Source organism: Dipodomys merriami, unplaced genomic scaffold, assembly GCF_024711535.1.
Source record: "Dipodomys merriami isolate MVZ:Mamm:240054 unplaced genomic scaffold, mDipMer1.0.p SCAF_16, whole genome shotgun sequence".
Classification (NCBI taxonomy): Eukaryota; Metazoa; Chordata; class Mammalia; order Rodentia; family Heteromyidae; genus Dipodomys; species Dipodomys merriami.
In genome coordinates, this window is record NW_027202937.1 from 2,551,362 (window position 1) to 2,576,798 (window position 25,437).

Below are 25,437 nucleotides of genomic sequence, written 5' to 3' on the forward strand. Positions count from 1 at the left end.
ATCTCATAATAATATCCTGATTTTGGTTTTAATAACTAAAGCTAAACATGTTCCTCACCTACTAAGCTTTCAGTGGAAACTTTTTCTTAACTATACTTAGCTGTATCACTGTTTCTTTAACAAGAATGGGGGATTCCTAAGAAGTATCTTATGCTTACAAAGTATTTATCTACACTACATTACTTCATTTGTCTTTACAGTGGCCTGAGTGTAATATGATCTGAAGGTTATCTTCTTGGGCTTAAAAGCTTGATAGTGAAATGTGGGACTTACATTTGGGCATAAGACACCTCACTTTTCATTCAGTTTTACATATACTACATGCAATTTGATAAATACTATATATAACATATACTACTTTTCCTATGCAAGCAGTCTTTGGATACAAAATTTGAATAAAGGATACTTTCTCAAACTAAGTGGGAATATATACAAATTATCTGTATTTTAAAAATGGTAAAAGGGCTGGGAAGATGGCTCAGTGGTAGAGTGCTTGCCTTGCATGCATGAGGCCCTGGGTTCGATTCCTCAGCACCACATAAGCAAAAAGAAAGAAAAGCCGGAAGTGGCGCTGTGGCTCAAGTGGTAGAGCGCTAGCCTTGAGCTGTAGGGCTGAGGGACAGCGCCCAGGCCCAGAGTTCAGGCCCCATGACCGGACCCCCCCTCCCCCAAAAATGGTAAAAGCAGAGGACAAATGGGAAGTAGAGACTGATCTCTTTTGTGTAGCAGGAGCTGCAGCACCATAATCCTATTTTGCGACTGCTTTTGGCTTTCACAGGTATCTGGCACTATTGGATAGGACATCATGTGTACTGTTTGTACCCTGGCAAACATTGTGGTAAAATAAGCCATTAATACTAAATAAGAGCCCAGTCTGACACTGTGTCCATGGTCCATGGTTATTTGGGCCGGTTGTTGCTTCCACTGCTCTGGCTGACTCTGAGGCCCAACTCACCAAATTGTGCTACTGCTTCTCGGGAGTTTTGTGGGGGTTTTCTTCTCTCCTTGATATAAATACTTAATTATAGAACCAAAAGCAAACTATGCCCAGCGTTACATACTGGAATCAGAATATAGAAACAGGAAGTTTTTTGGGAGTTCATGTTGTATTTATCTCTCATTAGTTTCTGATTGAAGAACTGAAGATCAGAATGTTCAGCGTGTGTGTGTGTGTGTGTGTGTGTGTGTGTGTGTGTGTGTTGGTACAGCTACTTGAACTCAAGTCTTTTACTTGGCTTTTTCTCTCATATCTGACACTCCACCACTTGAGCCATGCCTCCAATATGCCATTATGCTGGTTAATTGGAGACAGACTTTTCCAATCTGGCTTTGAACTGTGATCCTTAAAGCATAGCTTAGCCACTCAATAAGCTGTCAGATGTTCCTCCCTGTAGCGACCGTCTACTCGACCAGCGAGAAAGAACGACCACCACACCAGGAGTCTTCTCAGATCACGCTTTATTGGAGAGCCTTTTAGTTGATGGGAGAGCTTGGGCGCGAGAGAGCGTGCACCCGAAACATAGCCGCTTATATAGGGAAATAGGAACGCGGGTCGGTCTATTGTTGGTCGCCTGCCTTTCACCGTCACCAGGTGTCATGGGATTGGCTGGGGACTCTACCTGGCTCGCGCACGCGCAAAGCTCAGGCGTCCCGCCAAGCACCGTCTAATATGGGGTGGTTACCTCAAAGCTGCAAGGGAGTGGGCAGAGTCTCGCCCCAGCTCCCTACACCTCCCATGGTTTCAAAGCTGAGCAATGTATCTTTCTCTTATTGTCCAGCACCAGCATAGAATAGAACCACATTGGCAAACCTGCAGAGAGGTAGAAATGTCAAACACAGTTCACACTGATAGTGCTTCCACACCATTATGACCTTTGAAAATCATAGGATGTACATTGAAAGTTGGGGACCAGATATGAATTTTTAAATTTATTTTTATTGTCAAGATGGTGTACATGTCTTAGTGGTAGAGTGCTTGCATAGCATGCATGCAGCCCTGGGTTCAGTTCCTCAGTACCATATAAACAGAAAACAAATATAGATGTTTTATTCATAGATTTTTCTCTGTAATATAAGGTTTGATTTAGTCATGTTTTCCCCTATTTAAATAAGAAATAGCATGGAAGAGATCAGTGGCTAGATTTTGAGCTTTTATTACTTAGTATCACAGTTTTTTATGTGTGGATGACACATATGTTATGAGTTGTTGAGTGAGATAATACAGAGAACACAAGGAACAGTCTAGTACATTCATTCAGTATTACTAATGTTACAGTGTTACAGCCTCTGATACAGCATGTCTTATGTTAAAATTCTCTCCAGACCCCAGTGAATCATAGCAAAGTAAACTTAAGAAACAAACTTGCAAAGACAAAGAAAAAAAGAAGAGTATTAAATAGCATGTGAGAGATGTTAGAATAAATCTGGTAGCTTAAAGTAGATAGAAATAGCAAAGGAAGTAACAACTTGAAAAATGGAAAAACAGTGCTCTCGAAGTTTTGGAAAGACTAAAAGACAGAAAGATGTGTTGAAAGTTAAAGGCATGATTTTTATCCTAATATCCTGTCTCAACCATAGGGTAATCAGCTGCTCTCACAGTACTGGCAGGATAGAATTATGCTTTGGAGAGTTTAACTAAAAAATGGTCTGTAGGATCAGAGATTCCAGGGCCAAGTCCATACAGGAAGAACCTAGAAAGCAGAAGGAAGGAAATTTTCAGAGTAATCCCCCAAATTTTTCAGATGTAAAAAGTAGGAATGCATAGCCTATAGTATCTCTATGAGTCCCCAACAGAATATATGAGAAAGACCTTTATCAAGCCACTGCATGATGAAATTTTAGAATTTGAGATATGAGAGCAATAATAGACATTCTTCCAAGGAGGAAAAAGTCATACAAAGGCTTTGGAATCAAACTACAAAGACTACTCAATACCAACGTTTTATACTAGAAGACAGTAGAGCAATGTTTTTAAAATCCTAGGAGAAAATAAGCTAAACATTGGTGGCTCTTGCCTATAATCCTGGCTATTCAGGAGACTGAGATCTGTGGATTGAAGTTCAAAGCTAGCCCAAGCAGGAAAGTCCATGAAACTCGTTATCTCCAAATAAACAACAAAAAGCTGGATGTGGAGCTGCAACTCTAGTAGAGTACTAGTCTTGAGCAAAAACGCTTAAAACAGTGGCCAGGTCTAGTTCAAGCCTTAGGACTGGAGCTCACACACGCACATACACATGCACATATACATGCACACAGATTTCTAGTAGAAAATGATATTTAACCTTGAATTCTATTTTCATCCAGGTCATCAATTGAGTATGATGGGTAAGGGGAACATAAATACCTTTGCAGGCATATAGGTGTTAATTTATTCCCAAGGGACCCTCCCTTGTTCAGCTATCTGTCAGCTCTCTTGTCAGCTCTGTCAGAGCTCATTTCAGCTGCAGCCTACCACAGAGAAGGTAAATACATATTTCAGTTTGAATTCATTTTACTTAAGTACAAAAAGAACAATTATTCTTTAAAGGATCATAGCAATCCAGGGGCCTGTGTATCAGCCCTGCTATCTCAGATAAAATTACAGATGATTTAAATATATGAGCCGGAAAACATGCCCATACACAAGAAAAACAGTCAAAACACGCTGACTCCAAGGTGACACAGATGTTGATTTTGGTAGATAAGGATTTAAAGCAGCAATTAGAACTACACTCCAGAACTAATATGGGAACTTCCAGAGAATGTGTTCCATCATCTAAGACTAACCATTGCTGGGTACCGGTGGCTCATGCCTGTAATCCTAGCCACAGAGGAGGCTGAGGTCTGAGGATTGCAGTTCAAAGCCAGCCTGGGCAGGAAAGTTGGTGAGACTCTTATCTCCAATAAACCACCAGCAAACCGGAAGTGGTGCTGTGGCTCAGGTGGTAGAATGCTAGTCTTGAGCTGAAGAGCCGAGGGAAAGTGCCCAGGCCCAGAGTTCAAGCCTCACGACGTACAAAAAAATTTTTAAAAAACAACAAAACCATTTAATGAGGTGAATAATGATCTAAAACAAGAGCCAAAGGATGTTTGAATGCTCCCTTAGTCTACATGTTGAAGATCCACTGTGAAGTATTGGGGTCACAGAAACATAAGGTGGAAAGCAACGAGGTAATTATTAACTACAAGGAAAACAAAACAAAACAAAACAGAGTAAAAAGAAATTTGTTTATCATGGCCAAGCTACTTTCAATATTATCTAATTGCAATGTTTGACATTGGTTTTTCATTTAAAAATTTTGTAATTTAAGCCGGGCGCTGGTGGCTCACGCCTGTAATCCTAGCTACTCAGGAGGCTGAGATCTGAGGATCGCGGTTCAAAGCCAGCCCGGGCAGGAGAGACCGTGAGACTCCTATCTCCAATAAAACCACCAGAAAACCGGAAGTGGCGCTGTAGCTCAAGTGGTAGAGCGCTCGCTTTGAGCTGAAGAGCTGAGGGACAGCGCCCAGGCCCAGAGTTCAAGCCCCACGACCGACAAAAAAAAAAAAAAAAAAAATTGTAATTTAAAGGTACAATCAAGAGGAGAAAAAGAAGTTAATTAAATCCAAGATCTAAGTCTTGTTCGCCTTTCATAATAAAAGTTAAAGCTGAAATATATACTATGTTATTTTAAATATGGAGCAACTAAAAGCACTGAATGTGATCAATAGTGGTGGCAGGCATTGGAGTCCAGCTTTATGGAACTTAGGCAGATTTCAGTGTTAAATGCATTTAAACTTACATACAATTTTTAAAATTGCAATTTAGTACTTATAAGAACCATAACCCAGTGCCCCATGTGTATTAAGTGCCCAATATATAATAGGTATTATTACTAGTGAGACTGCTAATTATTAATAGCCAAAACTACTGATCACCTGAAAGAGAATGCAAATATACTTCAGAGCTATGAATGTGACTCAAGTGGGAGAGCTGCCTGCCTAGCATGCACAAGCCCTGGGTTCAAAGTCTGTGTGCGTGTGTGTGTGTGTATGAAATAATGTACTTTTTCCAGTACTTCCAGAAATATTTGACTGATTGCAGTAAATAATGAATTAGAATATTCATGAATTAAGAAAATGAAATATTTCTTAGAAAACAGAATCAACTTCCTTTGACACTGAAGGTTTAAAGAACATTGTGACACTGGTTTTCTAGTCCTGGTATTATTTTTGTATTAAATATGCAGATCTTAAGCTGCACAGTATGTCAATCTGTGCTGCCAAAGTCTCTATTCTGTTCTTTACAGTAATCTCATAGAAAGAGGATTTTGCATGCAGACCTAGCTAAAAAGAATTTATAAGCCAGTTGATAATATATGTATTAGAATTTATAAGCCAGTGGGTAATATATGTATTAGTATGTATTACATTCATTATCCAATGAACCCCCCCTGTAGAGAACAAAAGATCAGAGTTGGGAAAGGTGATTTGGGAGCATGGATTCCCACCAGAATGACAGGTCCTAATGAAGTCACACAGAGATATTTTGATTTCCCACACATGAACTGGGCAGAGCCAAGGCATCTGAGAGAGTGCTAGCAATGCCAGTGCCAGTCAGGGCATTATAATGGTTAAGAGAATTAGAAAATCAGATAATAAAAATAAAAATTTTAGACTTTTCCTACTAAATATGACAACTGGTATTGAAAATGTGATTTAAATGTAGAACTGTTCTGTCTTTATTTTCCATTGTCATTCTTTTTCTGGTTAATGTGTTTGAGAAGTGACATTTTGTAGAGTGTTATATCTGGAGAGAAAATATCTGTAGTATGGGTAAACCAGTGTTTAACTGGGAAAAGTGTTTAGGAATGCCTGTTTCTAATGTTCTTACTCAGCATAAGAAAAATTGCTTATGCCTTGTGTAGTGGTTTGGGACCTCCAGATTATCTCCGTTCTTCATTTAAGAAAAAAAATTGAGTAATTTAGTGTTTCCGGATTTCTCTCTGTGTGTCTAGACTGATGCATAAGTAACTCAGGTTCTTCTCCACACTAATCACATGTATTTTAGACTGTGATATAAATGTTTTTAATTGAAAAGGGATATAAAAGTACGTTTCCTAATATACTTTCAGACTTTAGAAAAAATGTGCTCAGGCTTGCTGAAAACTGTCAGGTTTCTTTTTGAGTAGATGCATCATCTTTTAAAAAACTTTCCCCCCAAGATTTCCTTTTAAATGGTCCACAGTTAAATTTAAATTTCTATATTTAGGTAGAATTATGTTTATATACCAACCACCAGTATCCAGGAAATCAGTGGTAAAGCTGACACATAGGGAGGTTTATAGTCTATTTTGTAGTCTGTGTATTTAAAGAAGATTTGAAGCTAACTTTGCAAAATTGCTTAAATATTCAAGCAGAATTTCTTTAGTACAAATGTGCTATTTAATTTCATATAATTGTTAAGATGGCAGCATGTCACTTTTAAAAGATTAACTCAAGAATGTGTGTTAGATTTGTTCTTTTCCAAGAAGGGTGCCTTCAGGAACAGCTTTTATATGTAAATATTTTTGGAATAGTTTATGTTGGATAGAATTGGTTTGGTGCAATCAGCATGGTTTGATCAAATTTGGAACATTTTTTTGTAGTGTTTTTCTCCAGCATCTTTATTTTTTTCAGATGGACGTATTTTATGTTCCTTCCAACTAATCAAAATAAGAAGCTGAGTTTGCCTTTGCCAAAAAAATACAACTATCATTTTTCACATTCTTTTATTTTCCAGGTCATTTTCAAGTAAGATTGTGTTTCTAGGGCTTCTGAATTCCTAAAAACTCTTAACTCTGTAGATAAAGAAAAGACCAGATGAACATTTCAGGGGGAATCTAACTTTTCATGCAGTATGTTTTGTATTGGACAGTCCAGATACAGTTAACTTTTTGTGTGCATATGATTAGTGTGGAAAGAAATTAATGCAGTCCAGTATTATGATTTATGGACTGAATCCTTTAACCACTGAAGACTTGCCAAAACTCAAAGTATTTTTTTTCCTTTGGATATTAGAAACAGCTACTGTTTTTGTTGATCTTTTAAGTTCTGAATGGGCCTATTTCAAATCATACCAGCATGGGAGCTCAGATTAATAATATACTTATTCAACTAGTGATACTGAGTGAAACCATTGCTCACATGGGTAGGAAGGATAAAATTTCATAAAATTATTTTCAGGTGCATTAATGTATTTCTGGAAGCTGTGTATGATTTTTATTTTGCATTAGAGAAATCAAGGATATCTGTTTGTTATATCAGTTACAGGTGGGCTTGTGAAGTAATTTAATTGCATTTTTTAGAATATTTCAAAACAGGACATTTTGCTTTTAAAAGCAATTTTGTAATCACTGGATTATTCCTCAAGGTTTTTAACTCTTAGTATATTTCTCTCTCTTGAGAATCATGATTATACTATGTTTAATTTATATTACTGGGAAAAATATCCTGACTTTCCTTTGTTAGTTGCAGCAAGCTGCTGAAGTTTCCCAACTGAGGGGAGCAAGAGTAATCTCTGCTGAAGATCTTCTGTTCTTGATACGAAAAGATAAGGTAACAAAACAATGTCACCATGTTAGGTGCTAGGCCTGTAGCTTAATTGAATTTACATGAGGAAACTATGTTCCTTTAATATATCGTATTCAAATTGGAATCATGATCATTGATGAAAAGTTCAGTGTTCATAGTTACAAAACAAACTACGTTTACTACAAAGGAATGGATATTTGTTTTTACCTGGGTAAATAGCACTTAGACAAAAAGCTGCCAACAATCCTGGGTAATCTCTATTTGTCTGATGACATTTTCATTACTAATTAGTGTTCAATAGCTATTGACTGTATGCTTTGTTCTCATAAATGGTGTATTGCCTCAGTGATATACTTACTTGTCTGCTCACTGTGAACCTTAACATCAACATGATTACAGAATTTCATATGGTAATTGAACTTTACAAAGTTTCCTCTCTGTAACATTGGTTTATAGAAAAGAAAGAAGTCAAGATGAATATTTAAAATCATGAAGACACTATAATTTCTAATTTTTGGTATGTTTCTTAGTCTCTTAACTCTTGGTATTAAAATATAAAATTGGTGTTTGTGTCTAATTTCATCAATTTTCCATGAAAAGCTAGTTAAAATAGTTTATATTATTTTACATGTTTTAGTCAACCTTTTTTTTTTCTGGTCCTGGAATTTGATTGAACTCAGGACCTGGACACACTGTCCTTGAGCTTCTTTTGCTTTCTTTTACTCAAGTCTAGTGCTCTACCCCACTTGAACCAAAGCACCACTTCCAGCTTTCTCTGGGTAGTTTATTGTCGCATGGACTCTTCTGCCCTGGCTGGCTTCAAACTGATCCTCAGATCTCAGTCTCCTGCATAGTTAGAATTACAGGCGTGAGCTACCATCACCCCTGGCTTCAATCAACTCTTAGTTGATAAAAAGGATATATAAAAGAAAAAACAATGTCTTTACTATCAAGATATGATTTACAGCTTTAAATCAAGAAGCTTATGATCTACTGTAGTAAATCTGGCTGATCTGAAGATGCATTTTTAAGACAGAATTTCAAGGTTTTGTGATTAGATGTAGAGGCTGAATGTTGAAGTGGAAGTTTCTGACTACAGTAAGGTTCATGCAGGCCTAAGTAGAATGGGTAATGGAAGGAGGCTAACCAAAATGCTCTATTACCAATTAGGGCAAAGAATGATTAATATGGTAGCTCTGGAAATGGGAAAAATGAATTCAGAGAGCATAATGAGGAAGAGTTTGCAAGACTTGGTGACATTTATTGAATACTTGAGGCATTCTTGAAGAGCAATAGACCTCAAGGACTCCATCACAGCATGTGGTGTAGGAGAAGTATTGTTGCTGTAGGCAAAAAGAAGGCCTTGAGCTGTCTGAAGAAGACAGCTGGGGAACAAGCAGAATATCTTGTCAATTTTTTTCACCAGTAGAGGTAAAATGATTGAATTTAATAGTTCACACCGACTCTTCTTCGTGCCCTGTTGGGGAGGCCAAAACCTTCATTCTACGGAAACTTTAGGAATGCACAACACAAGCTATTTATATAGAGCACTCTACCAGAATGATAGTCACCCATTTTCTTATAATTTTACTTATATGCCATTCCAAAAAGAATTTAAAATGGCTTGCATAAATAAAATATCAGACAAAATAAAATTAAAATGCCAAATGGAATCAGAGCAAAGAGAAAAAAAAGTGGCAAAAGTTCTTTGGGCAGGAATGTTTCTTTAATAGCTGTAGTTGTACTCCAGCATTCCTCACAGCCTGCTGTGTTGTACACCACACTAAGCAGCTTCCCGAGCTTTCTCCGGAATCCCCACACAGGCATGTGCCCATGCTCTTTTCTTGTTTTACAAGTGAAAACTGAGATGCACAGGTCATGTTCTACTTCTGGCCCTGCTGAGTTCCCAGTACTTTTTTTTTTTAACCTTGGTTTCCTTGTGATTACATTTTTCCTCTTTCAGGTCTATCAAAAATATTAGATGAGCTAGGTACTGGTGGCTCATGCTTATAACCCTAGCTACTCAGGAGGCTGAGTTCTGAGGATTGCCGGTCAAAGCTAGCCAGGACAGAAAAGTGCATGAGATTTTTATCTTTAATAAACTACTCAGAAAAAGCTGGAAGTTGCACTGTGGCTTTAGTGCTAGAGTGCTGGCCTTGAGCACAAAGAGACTGAGGAACAGCCACCAGGCCCTGAGTTCTAGTCCCAGGCCAAGCATAAATGAATACACACACATACACACACACACACAGACACACACACACACACACAGCCTTTTTAAGGTGCAATATATGTTTCAGCTATGATGAGAAATCATAAACCTAAAGGTCAGAAACCAGTAGCAGTACTTTCTTGGTGTAAGCAGAGAACAAACTGCAGAGGAGGGTTACCCATCAGGTTTGTAGTAAAATCATATTGGGCTCTCCTAAAACAAGCTGCAAAGTAGGCCGTTATTAAAACCTAACTGGCATTTGTTAACTATGAGTTTCACAAAAATGTTCCCTAGATTATAGACTGTTTTCCTGAAATAGCACATATAAATGAACTCTTCTAGTGAAAAGATAGATTCCCAGAAGCCAAGCATAATAGGGTGTACCTGTAATCCCAAACTTCTGGAAGCTGAGTCAGGAGGATCACAAGTTTGAAGCCAGCCTGGATTATATAGTCAGACTTAGTCTCTGATTAATTGATTAATATAAATATTCTCACAAAACTATAGGAAAGCCATTACTTGTCTTTGAAAAGCATTTGTTATGAACTCATTGTCTAGATGTTTATAAATCATTTTAAATAAAATTTCATCTGAAAACTATATACATAATTCAACAGCATAAGTAATCAGTATGGGGAATGTGGTATTTATCAAAAACTCTGAAATACTTTTAAACTCTTAAGACATACCATAAAGTAATTATTGTAATATAGGAAAGTCTGGATTAGAGAAAAGTGCTGTTACAAATACTTGTATAGCTACAGTACTTTTGTTTTTATTATGTTTAACTTGATGATCACATTTTGATTTCAGTGTATTAGTGATTTCTATATTTCAGTGATGCTCAAGAAGAGTTTAATAAATTTAGTTATCACAATAGTCCTTCAGTATAAATATGTATATCATTTTCTCATTTCATATTTTTAACAGAAAAAACTTAGAAGACTTTTAAAGTACATGTTTATCCGAGACTACAAATCAAAGATTGTCAAAGGCATTGATGAGGATGATCTTCTAGAAGGTAACCAAAACAAAGCACTGAATAAACAAGGGCTGATGACATACTTATGCTAGATGACACAATTTTTCAGTGTCAATGTAGATAAACCCATAGAACCACTTGGAGGCAGAGGCAGGAGGATCTGGAGTTCCACATTGCACAAAAGCACTTCTGGCATGGCTCGAGAGGTAGAATACATGAGGTTCAATGTATACAAATGCACACACACACACACATCTATCTATCTATCTATCTATCTATCTATCTATCTATCTATCTATCTATCTATCTATCTATATCTATCTCTACATATATACACATATATGTGGTTTTGTATATGTCGATATATATCTGAATGAATATGTAGTAATGTTTGAAATTAAAGTATTTAAAGTAACTATCAAATATATACATAAATATGTAAGTACACAGTTTAATCTTTTTACTTCATATGAACTTGGTATTTTAATTCTTTCTGTTAATAATGTATACTATTTTATGAAACCATAAAAATTGTGATGATTGAGTGCATAACTGATTTTTGTAAGTGGAATTTTTCTGTGGTGGATGAAGAGAGCCAGAAATATTATATAGTTTAGAAACTGGCTCATGTAGATTTTGGTAATTTACCATAAAAAGAATCTGATATGATTAATGATATAAAGTTACCTCATTCTAGTCTGTTATTCCTGTGTTGTTTAAAAATCTAACAAAAGTCATAATACAAAGTAGAAAACTTTCCTTCTCTGACTTAGCCACTCAGTTCTTTATTTTAGAATGTTTAGGAAAAAATACTAATGTTGCAAAATCAAACTGCTAAGCTGCAAATATGTAAGTACTAAAAATGCTTACTAAATCAAAGTATTGATCAGATTAAAGTGTAGAACTTATTTAATTTATACACTTTTTAGAAATAATGTGTTTTTATTAATAACAGACATTATGTAATGGCATCCATTGCTAATAGGTATACTGATAAGTTAAACTACTAGATTAAGAAGAATTTCAGAAAACTAGAGTAAATAAACTTTGAAAGAGAACTAGTTACATTCATCATGAAATCCCCTTACATAAAATATTACGAACAAATTTATTACACAGTCACCTATTATATTAGCAATTCTCATAGAACTTAGTACATGGAAAATAGTTCTGCAGATAAATTTTAATGTTTCCTCTTATGGTATGCATAAAGAATATAGGACCAAAACAGACCTGTGTTCCAATCATTCCCAATTCTCTGCTTTCTCTATGTGGTACCTAAAGAGTTAGTGTTCTCATTTCTTTTTAGTTGTTGCTATTGTTTGTCTTTATTTATTTTAGTGTTCTTGTATATCAGAAAGAAATTATACTGCTTAATATGTGGAATCTTATGAGAATTCAACATAATTTAGTGAAAACACTTGATACATGCCTGCCACTGAATAGTTTATAGGTGCTGATTTTCAACACAAGCTCAGAGTGCTAAGACTGCAGTTTAGCTGTCCAATGACATCATGTTGGTTTGATGCCATCTTCTTAATCATTTTTAAACATTTTTAAAACATTTTTTTATCTCCATCAAAGGTTCTAATTTTTATGTCTTGTAAAAAGTATACTAAAACTTCTTATAGATTAGTTGGCGTAAGTCATAAGGTACATACTCAGATGAGACATATCTAACCCTAAATATGACTTCTAAAATGACTGTGTAAGGAGCTTGACAGGTTTCCCTAGAGAAATACATTTAATTGTATGTTAAATACTATCATTTAAAATGTTTAAACATAGTTTTAAGATCATAGACTAAATAAAAAAAGATTTTTAAGAAAATGTAATATATTTATAGGGCCAAGGAAAAATTAACAAGGCTTCAGAGGAATATGGAACACCATTAACTTACATCAGTATATGCATAATGTGTACATCAAAAGGCAAGAAAAAAGACCAGAGAGAATGTAACAATGCTCAAAGAAATAGTGACTGAAAACCTGTCAAATTATTAAGTGCATATCCAAGTACGTTGATAATGATGCACTGATAGACTAATCCAAGAACCTTTCCTCTTTATAAAGGATTCTAGTAAGCCCTTTCATCCTTACTGTGGTAATTATTTGATTCTATTCTGTCAGTTTGTAATAAGAATGAATGATTTAATTCTGTAAATCCTCCACTTGTATTTTAGATGCAAGAATCCCCCTTTCAAAAAAATGTTTGAAAGAATGCCAGTTCTTAATTTCCTGTGCATTATTTAAGTACTGTTGAGTGTTGATAGAAACCTATGGATAACATCTCTTTTTTTCTTTCCTTATCTTCATGAAGAAAAATTGAGTGGAAGTAGTAATACAAACAAAAGACAGAAAATTGCTCAGGATTTCCTCACTTCTATTGACCAGACAGGAGAACTTTTGGCAATGTTTGAAGATGAGGAAATTGATGACGTTAAACAAGAAAGAATGGAGGTATGATACTTTCCTCTTTTTCACAGTAACACAATCACCAGTGCAGCATCATATACCATGCTGTTGCTGCTCCTCCGGAGAGTCCTTTGTCTGATAGCAGTAGTATCCCCTGGTATAAACCGTATAGAGAGGGAATTTCTCTCACAGTTGACTTTGGAAGACAGCCTCAGTTCTCTGTCTCTCTGTTTCTCCTTTGAAAACAAGGTTTCCTTCCTCAGGATCTGACATTTTCTGGTTTCATTTTATTCTGTTTAAGCTAGTTTATAATCAGATATTTACTTTTTTTGTTCCAAATTATCCTGCTATCTTTGGGTGAAAGGCTTTTACTTGCCACTTTTGTTTGGCATAACTTGCAAAGAGCTATTTTTCAGAGTGTTTCAGCAGGTTATGATTGGACTCACTAGCCAAGGTGGTACTCAGGGCAATTACATGCTTTGTATCACTAACACAATTACTGACATATATTTGGATTGCCTGGATATGTTTTCACAATAGATTTGAAAACTGTATGTGTTTTATTGACCTTAAAAGCCATCTATACATGAAATTATTGTTTCTTTAAATATATTTCAGGAAAATGAAAGTAATGATTTATTTCACTTGAGCACCATCCAAAATACAGGACAGTTTTCACCACTGTTACTATATCTTTACGTGATTAAAAAAAAAAAGTCAATTCAATTTCCCCTTTCTCTTTAAATTGGGCAAGAGAGGGTAATTCCAGAATTCTGAAACGATTTGCTAAGTGCCTACTTCATCATAGTGTCTGTGAATGCTAAAAATATAATTATTTCATGTTAAATTTTGGAGGAAGTCCAATAGACATATATGCTTTATAAACTTTAACAACCTTCTTTAAAGAATTAGCAATGCTTAGATCATGAACTGTGATCTAAAGGCAGTGTTCTTTTAGGTATCAATTACCTTAGAAATGTGTGGTTATCTTGGTTTGGGCAACTGCAAATGGTTTTAGTTCAACATTGCCTTGAGCTAAAAACATGCTAAGTTGTCCAAAGCAGATGATAAACATAAATTTCTGATGTCATTATGGCCTAAACAGGATATGATTATTTAGTGGCATGGTTTCACTTATAGTATATCACACAGAGAACAAATACTGTGTATGCTTTATTTTTAATATTTTTATATTATAAAACATGGGCCTTATGGAACAACTCTAAATGAAACATAAAATTGAACAGATAGCTTGTTGGTTTGATGGGAAAAATCTCAGCTAAACAAACTTGTTTCCTAAGGAATATCCCACAATTAAGCAAAAGAGAAAAAAATGGAGCATTTTATAACATTAAGCTCATACTAGCCCACAGTCATGATAGTAGGCCTAGAAAATGATGAGTCAATGAGGTACTTGTTAAAATCAATAAAAGTATCTGAAAGGGCAGAGTGGAATAAGTTTAAGCACTTACACGGCCCATATACCACTTTCCTGTAATTATATGTGGTAAGCAGGATAATGGAATATTAGTAGTTGATAACAATTGTCACAATAGAAGTCTGCTTCATCTACAAGCCTGATTGGTAACTTCTTTCAACTTATATGAGGACTAAAACCTGAGATAACAGACAGTCGTTTTGATATTCTACTCCTCAAAAAAAACAACCAGAATTTAACTGGATAAAAAAAAAAAAAGATAGCCTATAGCCACAACTGTAGACAGTAGAAAGTGGAACCGTTAAAAGCAGAGGCCTTGCCTGCTTCTAATTTGACAGGTTATACTTTCAAGAGTAAACCACAACTGTAGCGGTCCATATGAAACCACTTTGGATTCACAGACTGCAATCTCTTGCTTTTAAAGTGCAGTGGAATAATCAGTCCTGGCATCATTCAGTGATTTAATTTTCCTCTAAGTATCACTTATGGCTGCAGAAACATTGTGTACTACCTTCTCCCATTAAATGTATGAAAATGGTATAGACCTACCAACAAGCGTAGTTTGGGTTTTCTTTCTTTGTTGTATTTTTTCCTCTCATTTAAATGTACTTTAGAAAAGAAACTTGCTTATAGTCATAAAAACTCACTTGGGACCCCTAGCTTCTTCTCAAAACATTGACTAAGCATAGATAAACCACACTTGGTGCTTTCCTATGTAGCTGATGAATGTGTGTCTGACTTTTTCTCATAATTTTTACTTCATTACTATTAAGCATTATATGACAAAATATGAAAAGTGTCTGAATTTATGTGTTCATTTTGCCTTGATAGTCCATTATCAAGAGTTAATTAACTCTTACCCTACTTTCTCTCTAACCCTAAATTTCTAACACTTGGTATAACTATAGTTGAGATTCAGGATCATGACCTCTGAAGTTCCTTCCAAATTAGCAAGTAAAAATTAAATAAAATTAAGGATTTTTTTAATTGGGAAATAATACATATGACTACAGCTTCTTCCAGCAGCCCCTCTTTCTACCCACTCTTCCTACCTCTCCTCCTGTCCCTCCTCTCACCCCTCCTTCAGCTGAGTATGTTTTAGCATTGACAATTGTTTCTTTTTTTCATCAGATTTTCTGAATTCTAACCAACTAAATGTGGTTTGGCAGAAGGCAAGAAAGTGTCACTATAAGCTACAGATAGCTTTGGGGTTTCCAACAACCAGGAATTCTGATCAGTCACAGAAGAGCTCTAGGTAAAATCTAGCCTCTCCGCTTCTGGAGGAGCCCAATAAACTAGGTTTATGATTAATCAAGTGACTGGTCAGTCTAAGTTTGTGAAGGGGATTCAAAGGTGGATACTTAAAACATCAGGTGAACTCTTCTTTCTGTAGAATCTTCCAACCGATAAAAGTAAATGAGAGTAAAGATAGAATTTACCAGAGAAATCAGCCTTTAAACACATTGGAGTGTTCAAAATCCCCAGTAACTATTTGTGTCATGCTTTTAAGTTGGAGCCCTAATTAAAACTTTTAATTAAGCCTTTAAACTGTAATCTTGCAAGAAAACAAAACTATATACATAAATTTAAGGCAGCTTGATTTTCAAAAAATTAAACACTAAGCCGGGCGCCGGTGGCTCACGCCTGTAATCCTAGATACTCAGGAGGCTGAGATCTGAGGATCATGGTTCAAAGCCAGCCCAGGCAGGAAACTCCATGAAACTCTTATCTCTAATAAACCACCAGGAAACCGGAAGTGGTGCTGTAGCTCAAGTGGTAGAGCTCTAGCCTTGAGCTGAAGAACTGAGGGAGGGACAGTGTGCAGGCCCAGAGTTCAAGCCCCATGACAGAAGATAAAAAAGAAAAAGTTCAACTTTAAATTGGGTGAGATCCTAGGTTGTCATCTTAAGTTGCTTAACCTAAAATGAACCAGCCATAGAACTTAAAACAGAAAGTTGAGTGAAAAGAAGAACCTAGGGTACCATTCAACTGTGCCCCAAATACTGTATGGGCTATGATCTCTAGAGGTTTCAGCCCTACAGTTGTTAATTTTGGAGATAAGTGGACTGAAAGACTTGTTCATAAAACCAAGGAGATGGCTGTACATCTCCAGTTTTCTTTCTGCTAGTCCCCTTTTCTACATATCATGATCTTTTTAATTTTAAAGGGAAAACAAAGTACCTATAAAGTGAGTCCAAAATATCTTAGGTAAGGTTTTAGCAAAAGTATCAGTAAGATGCGACTATTTACAAATACCAAAAATTGTTAGTTTTATTTAAGAGCTGCAACTCAAAGACATTTAAATTTTTTAATGTATTTGGGATTAAGAAATAGACTAGGGACACAGCTTACGTAGACTACTTCCTACCATATATGAATCCCCAGGACTGATTGCATGCATACAAAAACATCAGTGTTTTACCTTTGTTTTTCCCTAGTAGTTTCAGAGTTTGTGCTCATACAGTAAGGTCTCGGATCCATTTTGAGCTGATTTTTGTGAGTGATAGATAGGAGATAAGCTTCATCTTCTGCATCTGAATTACCAGCACCATTTGTTGAAGCTGTTATGCTTTCCTCAATGTGCATTTTAGGCACTTTTGTCAAGAATCAATTGGCTTAAGCTGTATAGATTCATTTCTGGGTTCTCTTATTCTGTTCTATTGGCCTGTATGTCTATTTTTATGCCAGTACCATAATGTGGCTTTGTAGTATGTCTAGAAATCAGGTATTACATGATATTTAGATTAGCAGGTTCCAAAAACTTTCATTTCAAATAGAATTAAGCAATTATGGAAATGTATGCATTGGTTTAGGTAAACAGAGTCCCGCGTTAAATTTACCTCCAAGCAAGGTTTAATATAGTTCACAATGAGTATTGGATATCTAACTTTAATTTCTTATAATTCCCTTTTGCCCTTTTCTGTTTTTGTTGGCCTAATCTTCAGACTGATTTTTTACCTAGAAGCACAAATTGCTATAGAAGTTCCAAATCCAGACAGAGAGAAAGCTGTGTTTCAAGACTTAAATCTCAAGGTCTCTCCAGACCTCTGCCAGCCACACTAGCTGGTAAGATAGAATGTCTTGACTAGCCTACCTAAATCCTCTGCTTCATTGATAAAGCTGAAGATACAGGTCCCCTTGAACAAAAGCATGGGTCCCCAGAGCTTTAGTAAGAGAACCATAAAGGTTTGTAAAATGAAGGACCTCCACAGGGTGACACTGCGAATGAATAAAGTGATGTTATAACCTTGGCTCTCTGCTTAGATCTCCAGAAGTTTTCCCTAAACCATAGCAAGGTAGAATGAGTGTAACTTATACATCCCTCATTCCATTCATCCATTTATTTATTTATTGAGATTCTTTTGTAAGTCAGCCATGTGCTGGGTCCTAAAACTATAGTAATAAAAGAGATAAAATGCTGTTTTTGCCCACAGAATCCTAGAGTGATACCTGGCTAATCAAAAGATAAATATCTAGGAAAAAAGAGTGTTTGCCAGACCCAACCAATATTTCCTATTCTTAGCATTATTATGAAATTAGGCCTTAATGTCAACTTTATTTGTGGATTTTTCTATTGCATTTGCTATTGTATTTGAAATTGAGTTTTTCTGAGTCAAGGCACATTACTTAACTAACCAGAAGCAGAGCCATTAGAATTAACCTCATGGTGGTTTGCTGTAAAAGGTACAAAATAAAATAGAACTAGGGTAAATTTAAAACATGAGGCAATGTAATGTTGTAAAAGTTAGCATTTCAATGAAATGTATCAGGAAGAATGCATTGTTATATTTATTCTTTTTTTTTTTTTTTTTGCTGGTCGTGGGGCCTGAACTCTGGGTCTGGGCACTGTCCCTCAGCTCTTCAGCTCAAGGCTAGCGCTCTACCACTTGAGCCACAGCGCCACTTCTGGCTTTTTCTGTTTATGTGGTGCTGAGGAATCGAACCCAGGGCCCCATGCTTGCAAGGCATGCACTCTACCGCTGAGCTACCTTCCCAGCCCATATTTATTCTTTTTTAATATATATATTTATTATAAAGATACTGTACAAAGGGGTTACAGTTACATGAGTAAGGTAATGAGTACACTTCCTATCAAGCATTATCGCCCCCTCTTTTTTTATATTTAATCTTTAAATATATTATATATATATATATGTACTTATATATAATTTTGTTTAAAATTTTTGTTCAAATTTTTAACTCAATAATTTTATGGACTTGTTCTTCAGGAAATATTAGTAGTCATAATCTATCAAACTTTTGATAACTTTACCTACATGGAGCAGAAATACATATAATATTAATATATATTTTCTGACCTAAAATCCTAGACCATATACTGTTACTTAAAAGGAACTCAAAATTTGGGTTATAATATGTAGCTCTGAAATTGACTTCTGCTTGCAACTTTATAAACTTTCTCAAATTACATTTCTATAACAGTAAACAATTGTGTTTTTGTTCCATGGATGCTTGTCCAAGGAAAAAGTCTCCTGGAGAAGGGATTTTCAATTAGTGACATAAAAAAAATAAGTTTTAAATTGTAGGACACAGAACATTTTCTGACTCTGACCCAAATCCATCGTTCTGTGGTTCACTGTCTCAGATTGGACAGGTGGGTCTCAAGGGAGCCCATTGGGCTTTTCGTCTGTGAATGGTGAGCTCACAAACAGGCAAGTCAGAGTTCTACTGTTCTGGGAGCACCCACAGACAAGGTATGAAACCAGAGTGGTTGTGGAACTTTTTTTATTCTTTGATCATTCTGTAATATTTCTGGATATATAATCTGAAGGGCTGTTGCTTTCCTCTATAGCAAAATTAACCAGATAACTACTGTGTTTATGAAAAGAAATTTTCCTACCACTACAGTTTGTCTTCTACCTTCAGAACTGTTCAAAGTTCCTGTACTATAAGAATTGGATGAGTTTTTTTTTCTTCCTGCCCTTTTCTAAGGCTGCAAGAGAGGAAAAATACGTGATGGCAGCATTAAAATTATATTCAGAAATTCTTTTTTTTTGGGGGGGGGTCCATTCATGGGGCCTGAACTCTGGGCCTGGGCGCTGTCCCTCAGCTCTTCAGCTCAAGGTTAGTGCTCTACCACTTGAGCCACAGCACCACTTCTGGCTTTTTTCTTTTTGCTTATGTGGTGCTAAGGAATCGAACCCAGGGCCTCATGCATGCAAGGCAAGCGTTCTACCACTGAGCCACCTTCCCAGCCCCTATATTCAGAAATTCTGTGTCTCCTCTGCAAATCAGAATATGTGACCTGACATCCCATTTGCTACAGGGAAATATTTTTAGTCAGGACTTGGTGATCAAATATAGAGCTAGTCACTTCTGTTCATCTACCTTGTCTCCATCACAGGAAATAAAAATTCATTTCTTAGGATAAAGATAGACATGGCCACCGAACCATAGCATCTGTGCCCACTGCAATAATACATGTGTACAGGCCTAACTGGGCTGCTATGGTTGTTTTTGCATAAATGGGTATTTGACAAAAACATACTGATTATACTGTTCAGTTGCATTTTTATAGAACCAATCAATATTTTCTGTCTCAAGTAATTTTAATTTGTTCTTTTAAAAAACGAAATCCTGTCTTTTAAGATACATTTCAAGGTTTTCTTAGAGATCAGTCCACCACCTTGTTTATAAAACACCTTGGCAGAGAAGACTTTTAAAATATCATTGAATTTAAGAACACCACAGGATTTACCACTAATTTACATTAAATGTTTATAGTTCTCAAATTGTGGTTGTTGTAATAACCAAAATATTTTTGTCTTGAATATTTTGTGGATTATGTTTCCCTATTCTTTCTCCTTCACCCACATTCCCCACAGTAGGTGGGCAGATTGTTGTTATATAGTCTGGCTTTTATTTATCCTTACTGGTTTAATCTCAACAAGTTAGTATTTCAAGGCTGTCACTCTACTACTTGAGACACACCTCCAGTGCAAGTTAGTATTTTCAAATATGAAACCAAGTACATTCTGTAGCTACATTTTTTATCTTTTTAATGCTTCAGTTTTAATTAAATTAACAGATCTCTTATTTGGTATAAATAACTTATTTTCATTCCTTTCTTTGCATTCTTGATGTTTTCATCATAAAAATCAAGATGTGAAGTACGATTAGACTTACTTATAGATCACTGTATTCATTTAGAATTAAGAATGGTGGCTGGTGCCATTGAAGGTACCCATGTGCGTACGTGCGTGCATGCTCTCACACATGCATGCACATATATGCACGTACACACACACCTTACTTGAAGGAACTTCCTAAATAGATGTTTGCTTTTCTTCCCAACATCTCAGTTCAAATATATTAGTATGTGAAAAATTGGTGTAACTTCTTACATTTGCTTAGTTTAGTTTAACTTGCTAAATAAGGCCTATACTTATTTCTTATCATATCTTCTATACTTAGCATAGTGCCTCAAATATTTGTCTATATGCAATGCATATAGGTATACTTTCATAGCTAGAATATATGAACATGTTATTCATATGTAGTGCTTAGGAATCTGAGGCGGGAGTATCTTGAGAACTATGTGCAGTGTTTTAAAGTTAGGTAGGTAAAGAGAAGTGAACTTTTGAGTGGGTGGATAAATGGACAGATAGGTAGACATAAAATGATAGATATACATGCATAACATGATGTGTATTCAGTCTTTTAAAAATGAAGAGATTTTGCCATTTGAAGGAAACTCCTGAAGATAATGTGTTATGAGAAATAAACCGAACGCATAAGAGAAAAATACTGATCTTCTATATGCAACTGAACTGGAGTGATTGGTTATTTTTGTAACCTGGATTTTACTTCTTTGGACTATCAGTTGTCTGAAACTAATCAAGTACTCTTTAAAATTATTCTACTAGTGTCTCATGGTATTATTGTAAATTATTCCACCATTTGTTTGGGACTTGGATTCTTTCACATATAGTGACTATACATATTACTCAAAATAGTATGGGTTCTCTGAAGGAGACATCCATAGGAAAATTCATAAATTGTTTGTAATACATTTTAAATAATGCCAACTTTTTTAATAATACCAATTTTTCTGTTTCCTACCTGCAAAATCAAAATCAAAGCTGGGAAAAAATAAACCATACGTTAAGGGATGAAATGTATTTCATGTAAATTGTACCAAGAATTATCCAGTTTGCATGGGTATGCAAAAGTAGACAATTTCATGTGTTAGTGGAAGCCTCAGTTGATTCAACTATATGGAAATATATGTGACAGCATTTATTAAATGCATTTTAAAAACTCACATCTCTTTTTGTGTTCTTTGAGTTAAAAATGTACTTCTAGGTACTATCCTAAGAAAATAATTTTTGTTTAGCAGAGGAATATTAGAGGTGTAAGTTTCCCTCTCATTATGGCTTTTGATATAGCCTAGAGATTTATAAAACATGTTGTATCTCTATTATTTAAGTATTATTTTGTAAGTATATTGTAAGTGACCTTTTGAATTGCCTTTTGGCCTAATTTATTTATTATACTTTAAATATAAAGGTATACATTTTCCAAGTGTCTGGGTGTTTTATTTCTTCTTTTATTAGATATTTTAGTTGTTTTGTTACATAGTAGTTAGATTGTTGGGTATATTATTTTTGTTAGAATTTTCTTGTCGATCTAATCTGTGGTGGCTATTCAGTAAATTTTCCTTAGACAAGGTAGGAAAATCATTATTAAAGAGTTTCCAAACCTTTTTTAGAACCAAACCCTTATCAGTTAAGATGCCTGTCCTAGGAAAGCTACATTCCCTGCTAAATTAACTCTTTGCCATTCCAATACCATGTCTGTTCCCAAGCAACAGAGTGAAGTGGGAGAAAAACACATCCTACTTCAGTTCCTTTGAACCTCAGATAGTGCTTAGTACTGTCATTCACCCTGCAACAGTACCCTCTCTCCAGCTGTGCTTAAATGTTACACATACCTTTTTCTGTCTTATCAAGCCTCTGGCACTACTTTCCACTCTGGTTCTCTATGTTTTGTATCCTGATTCACTGAGGAAAGAGAAGCAATCAGAACACTTTCACAAGCTCTCAGTACAACACTGACAGACTTTATTGGTTAATTTATATCAGTGCAGAAATGGTAGAAAGTTTGCCCTTTCTTGAAACACTTCCAGCTACATTTTTTTCTGTTTTCCCTGTAGTATGTACCTTCTCAAAAGAGGTTGCATGTATTATCTTCCAACTGTCTTTAGAACGAACCTGACTTATACTTTTATCCTCACTGTTCTCCAAAGCTTTTTGTTAAAGTCACTACTGACTCTTAATGTTGTCGAATATGTTGTCTTATCTTCTTTCTTGTTCTCTCTCTCTCTCTCTCTCTCTCTCTCTCTCTCTCTCTCTCTCTCTCTCTCTCTCTCTCTCTCTCTCTCTCTCTCTCTCTCTCTTCCTCTATCGCTCACTCATTCACTTGCTCACTGTCTCTCCCCCTTCCCCAGTGTTAGTTCTGTGGCTCTGAACTAAACAAACTGATATTTTGCACTGGTTTCTAGCCCTCTCATTTCTCTCAGATATGTGCTTGCAGATAGATGCATCTATCAGAGAGACTGTCTTCCCTCAGCCTTGCCATTAAAAAGGTGCCTTGGACTGATTTTTGTTGAAGTCCTAACAGCCAACATGGTAATCTTTGAAGACCAAGGCTTTGGGAATATAGTGGGTTTAGATGAAGTCACAAGGATAAGTTCCCATAAGGGGATGAGCAAGAACCCTGCAGGATCATGAAGAGACTAGAGCTCTTTGCTGTGCAAGAACATGATGAAACAGCTATTGGTAAGCCAGGAAGAAAAGTTCTTATCAGAACCAGACTATGATACTAACATTCTGAGATCAGACTTCCAGCCTCCTGATGTGTGCTGGTGGTTGGTGGGTTGGTTGGTTTGGGAGGAGGTGGGCCTAGAGGGGAGTTGTGGGGGTTTTGAATTCAGGGTGTTGGGTTCGGTAAACAGGTACTGTTAAGCCACTTTGTCAGTCTTTTTTGTGTTGATTCTTGGTAAGATATTATCTTAATTTATGCCCAGGCTAGCTTGGACTGTGATCCTCCTCTTTGTGCACCCCTTTGTCAGTAGGATGACAGGCACATACCACCTTGCCTTAGCCATATTATCATTCTTCTTCCAATAGCTTCTTCCAATGCAAGCTCCAGGAGGCACAAATTTTGGCAAAATCTCCAGCACCCAAAGCAGTATGTAGCTTTAGAGGTACTTACAAACTATTTATTATATAAGCAAATAAGCTCATAATAATAAAAATATTCCCAAAGATCTATGGTGTATAGCTGTTGAATCATTTGGAAAGAACTTATTTTCTTATGATTTTACCCTAAAGGGATACATAAGTTTCTGTTAAAATATCTATTAGTATCAGAAAATTTCAGCAAATTTATAACACTTGACTTTTAAATAGGAGAAACGTTCAGTTGTCTTTGAGTTCTATAGCAGATTCCTTTTGCCTAAGTAACCTATAAGCCTACAACCTTTTATGTTTGTCATTTTCATTCAAAATATTGCAAAAATTCTGCTGAGTGTTTTAAGTTGGCTCTGGTGAAGACATCCACCAAGTAAAGTTGAGTAAATTGCCATGCCCTCAAAGCAATGGTGGGAAAGAAGAGACTTGCATAACACTTGTGATGTGGCAAGTAATATCCTAAACCCTGATTTGTATACTATCTCATGTTTGCTATTTTAACATGATGAGGACACTGAAGACAGAGATTAGAAAACTTGCTAACTATCACCTCATGGGTACCTGTACTATCTGGAAAAAGAAAGCAATAGGAAAGTTCAGTATTTCTTCCAGTCTGGTCTACATCTGGAAGAATTACCTGAGCTTATTATACAAGCTTACTAGCCTCTCTTAACTTTGAGATGGATAAAGATATTTTCTCTTATTTCTGCTTTTTATCCAGCTAGTTGTTAATTTCTGAACAGAATCACACTTGAAAAGATAAAAGATTTATCGTATTTGCTTTGTAAATATAAAAGTTCATTGTCTTAATTCCACAATATTTTAAAACCATAGTTGATAAGAGATGACTGTGGTTCTTTCACAAATTTTGAAAACTCATGAGGGTCCAAGGACATTGGGTTATTTGCATATTTGTGCTAATCAGATTGTTCATCTCTTAATCATGAGCTGAGAGAGAACTATTTCAAAAGACTTTTGGTTGAAAAGGAGTAGAGGCAAAGTGGTTTAAAAACCTGAAAAGAAATTTGAAGTGTAGGGAGCATTAATTGATAAGCACTGGATTATTGTGGGAAAAATAAAATTCTAAAGATAGATGGTAGGAAGTTGGAAAGGTTTCAGAAAAAAAATGAGATGTCAATGATCATCCAATTTTCTGTTTTCAGAGTTTTGCCTTATGGAAAGAGGACACATTTTTCTTAGCGAGGATGATTGAAATGATTTGCATTTATCAAAACAGAATAATGAAATCTATTGAAATTGATTTTAAAGGAAGGAAAAGGGTAAGGGAGAGTGATAAGAGGTGAGATGAATTGAAATACATATGTTAACGTGAAGAAATGTAACAGCAAAACCTTCCCTGCACAACCAGTGTATTTTAATATTTTTTAAAAACTTTGGCCTATAATGCATTCATGAATTGAAGGATTTTATATTTTTGTTTTAAATGTAACTTTTCTGTTGTCACTAAATTTCAATGCAACAATTGTATCCCATCCTTGACAACTCTTGTTTATCAAGCCTGTTTTTTGGAGAAGTGGAAAACCGCTGATATGAAAAATGATTATAAAGTAAAATTGGACACCTCTGCCTTATGAGGGTTTTGTTTTGTGTTGTTTTTTAGGAAGATCATGTTTCCTACTGTGTGA

At 35.7% G+C, this 25,437-nt stretch overlaps 1 protein-coding gene across 7 annotated transcripts in view; it reads left to right on the forward strand.

The window, feature by feature from the left end:
• Positions 1 to 25,437, forward strand: part of Supt3h (SPT3 homolog, SAGA and STAGA complex component) — a 249,902-nt gene that overhangs the window by 137,830 nt on the left and 86,635 nt on the right. For all 7 annotated transcript variants that reach the window (XM_070023611.1, XM_070023610.1, XM_070023614.1 and 4 more), the window contains exons 4-6: positions 7,468 to 7,554; positions 10,673 to 10,763; positions 13,044 to 13,183. In XM_070023611.1, coding sequence (XP_069879712.1) covers positions 7,468 to 7,554; positions 10,673 to 10,763; positions 13,044 to 13,183 — 318 coding nt within the window. The remainder of the gene's footprint in view (positions 1 to 7,467; positions 7,555 to 10,672; positions 10,764 to 13,043; positions 13,184 to 25,437) is intronic.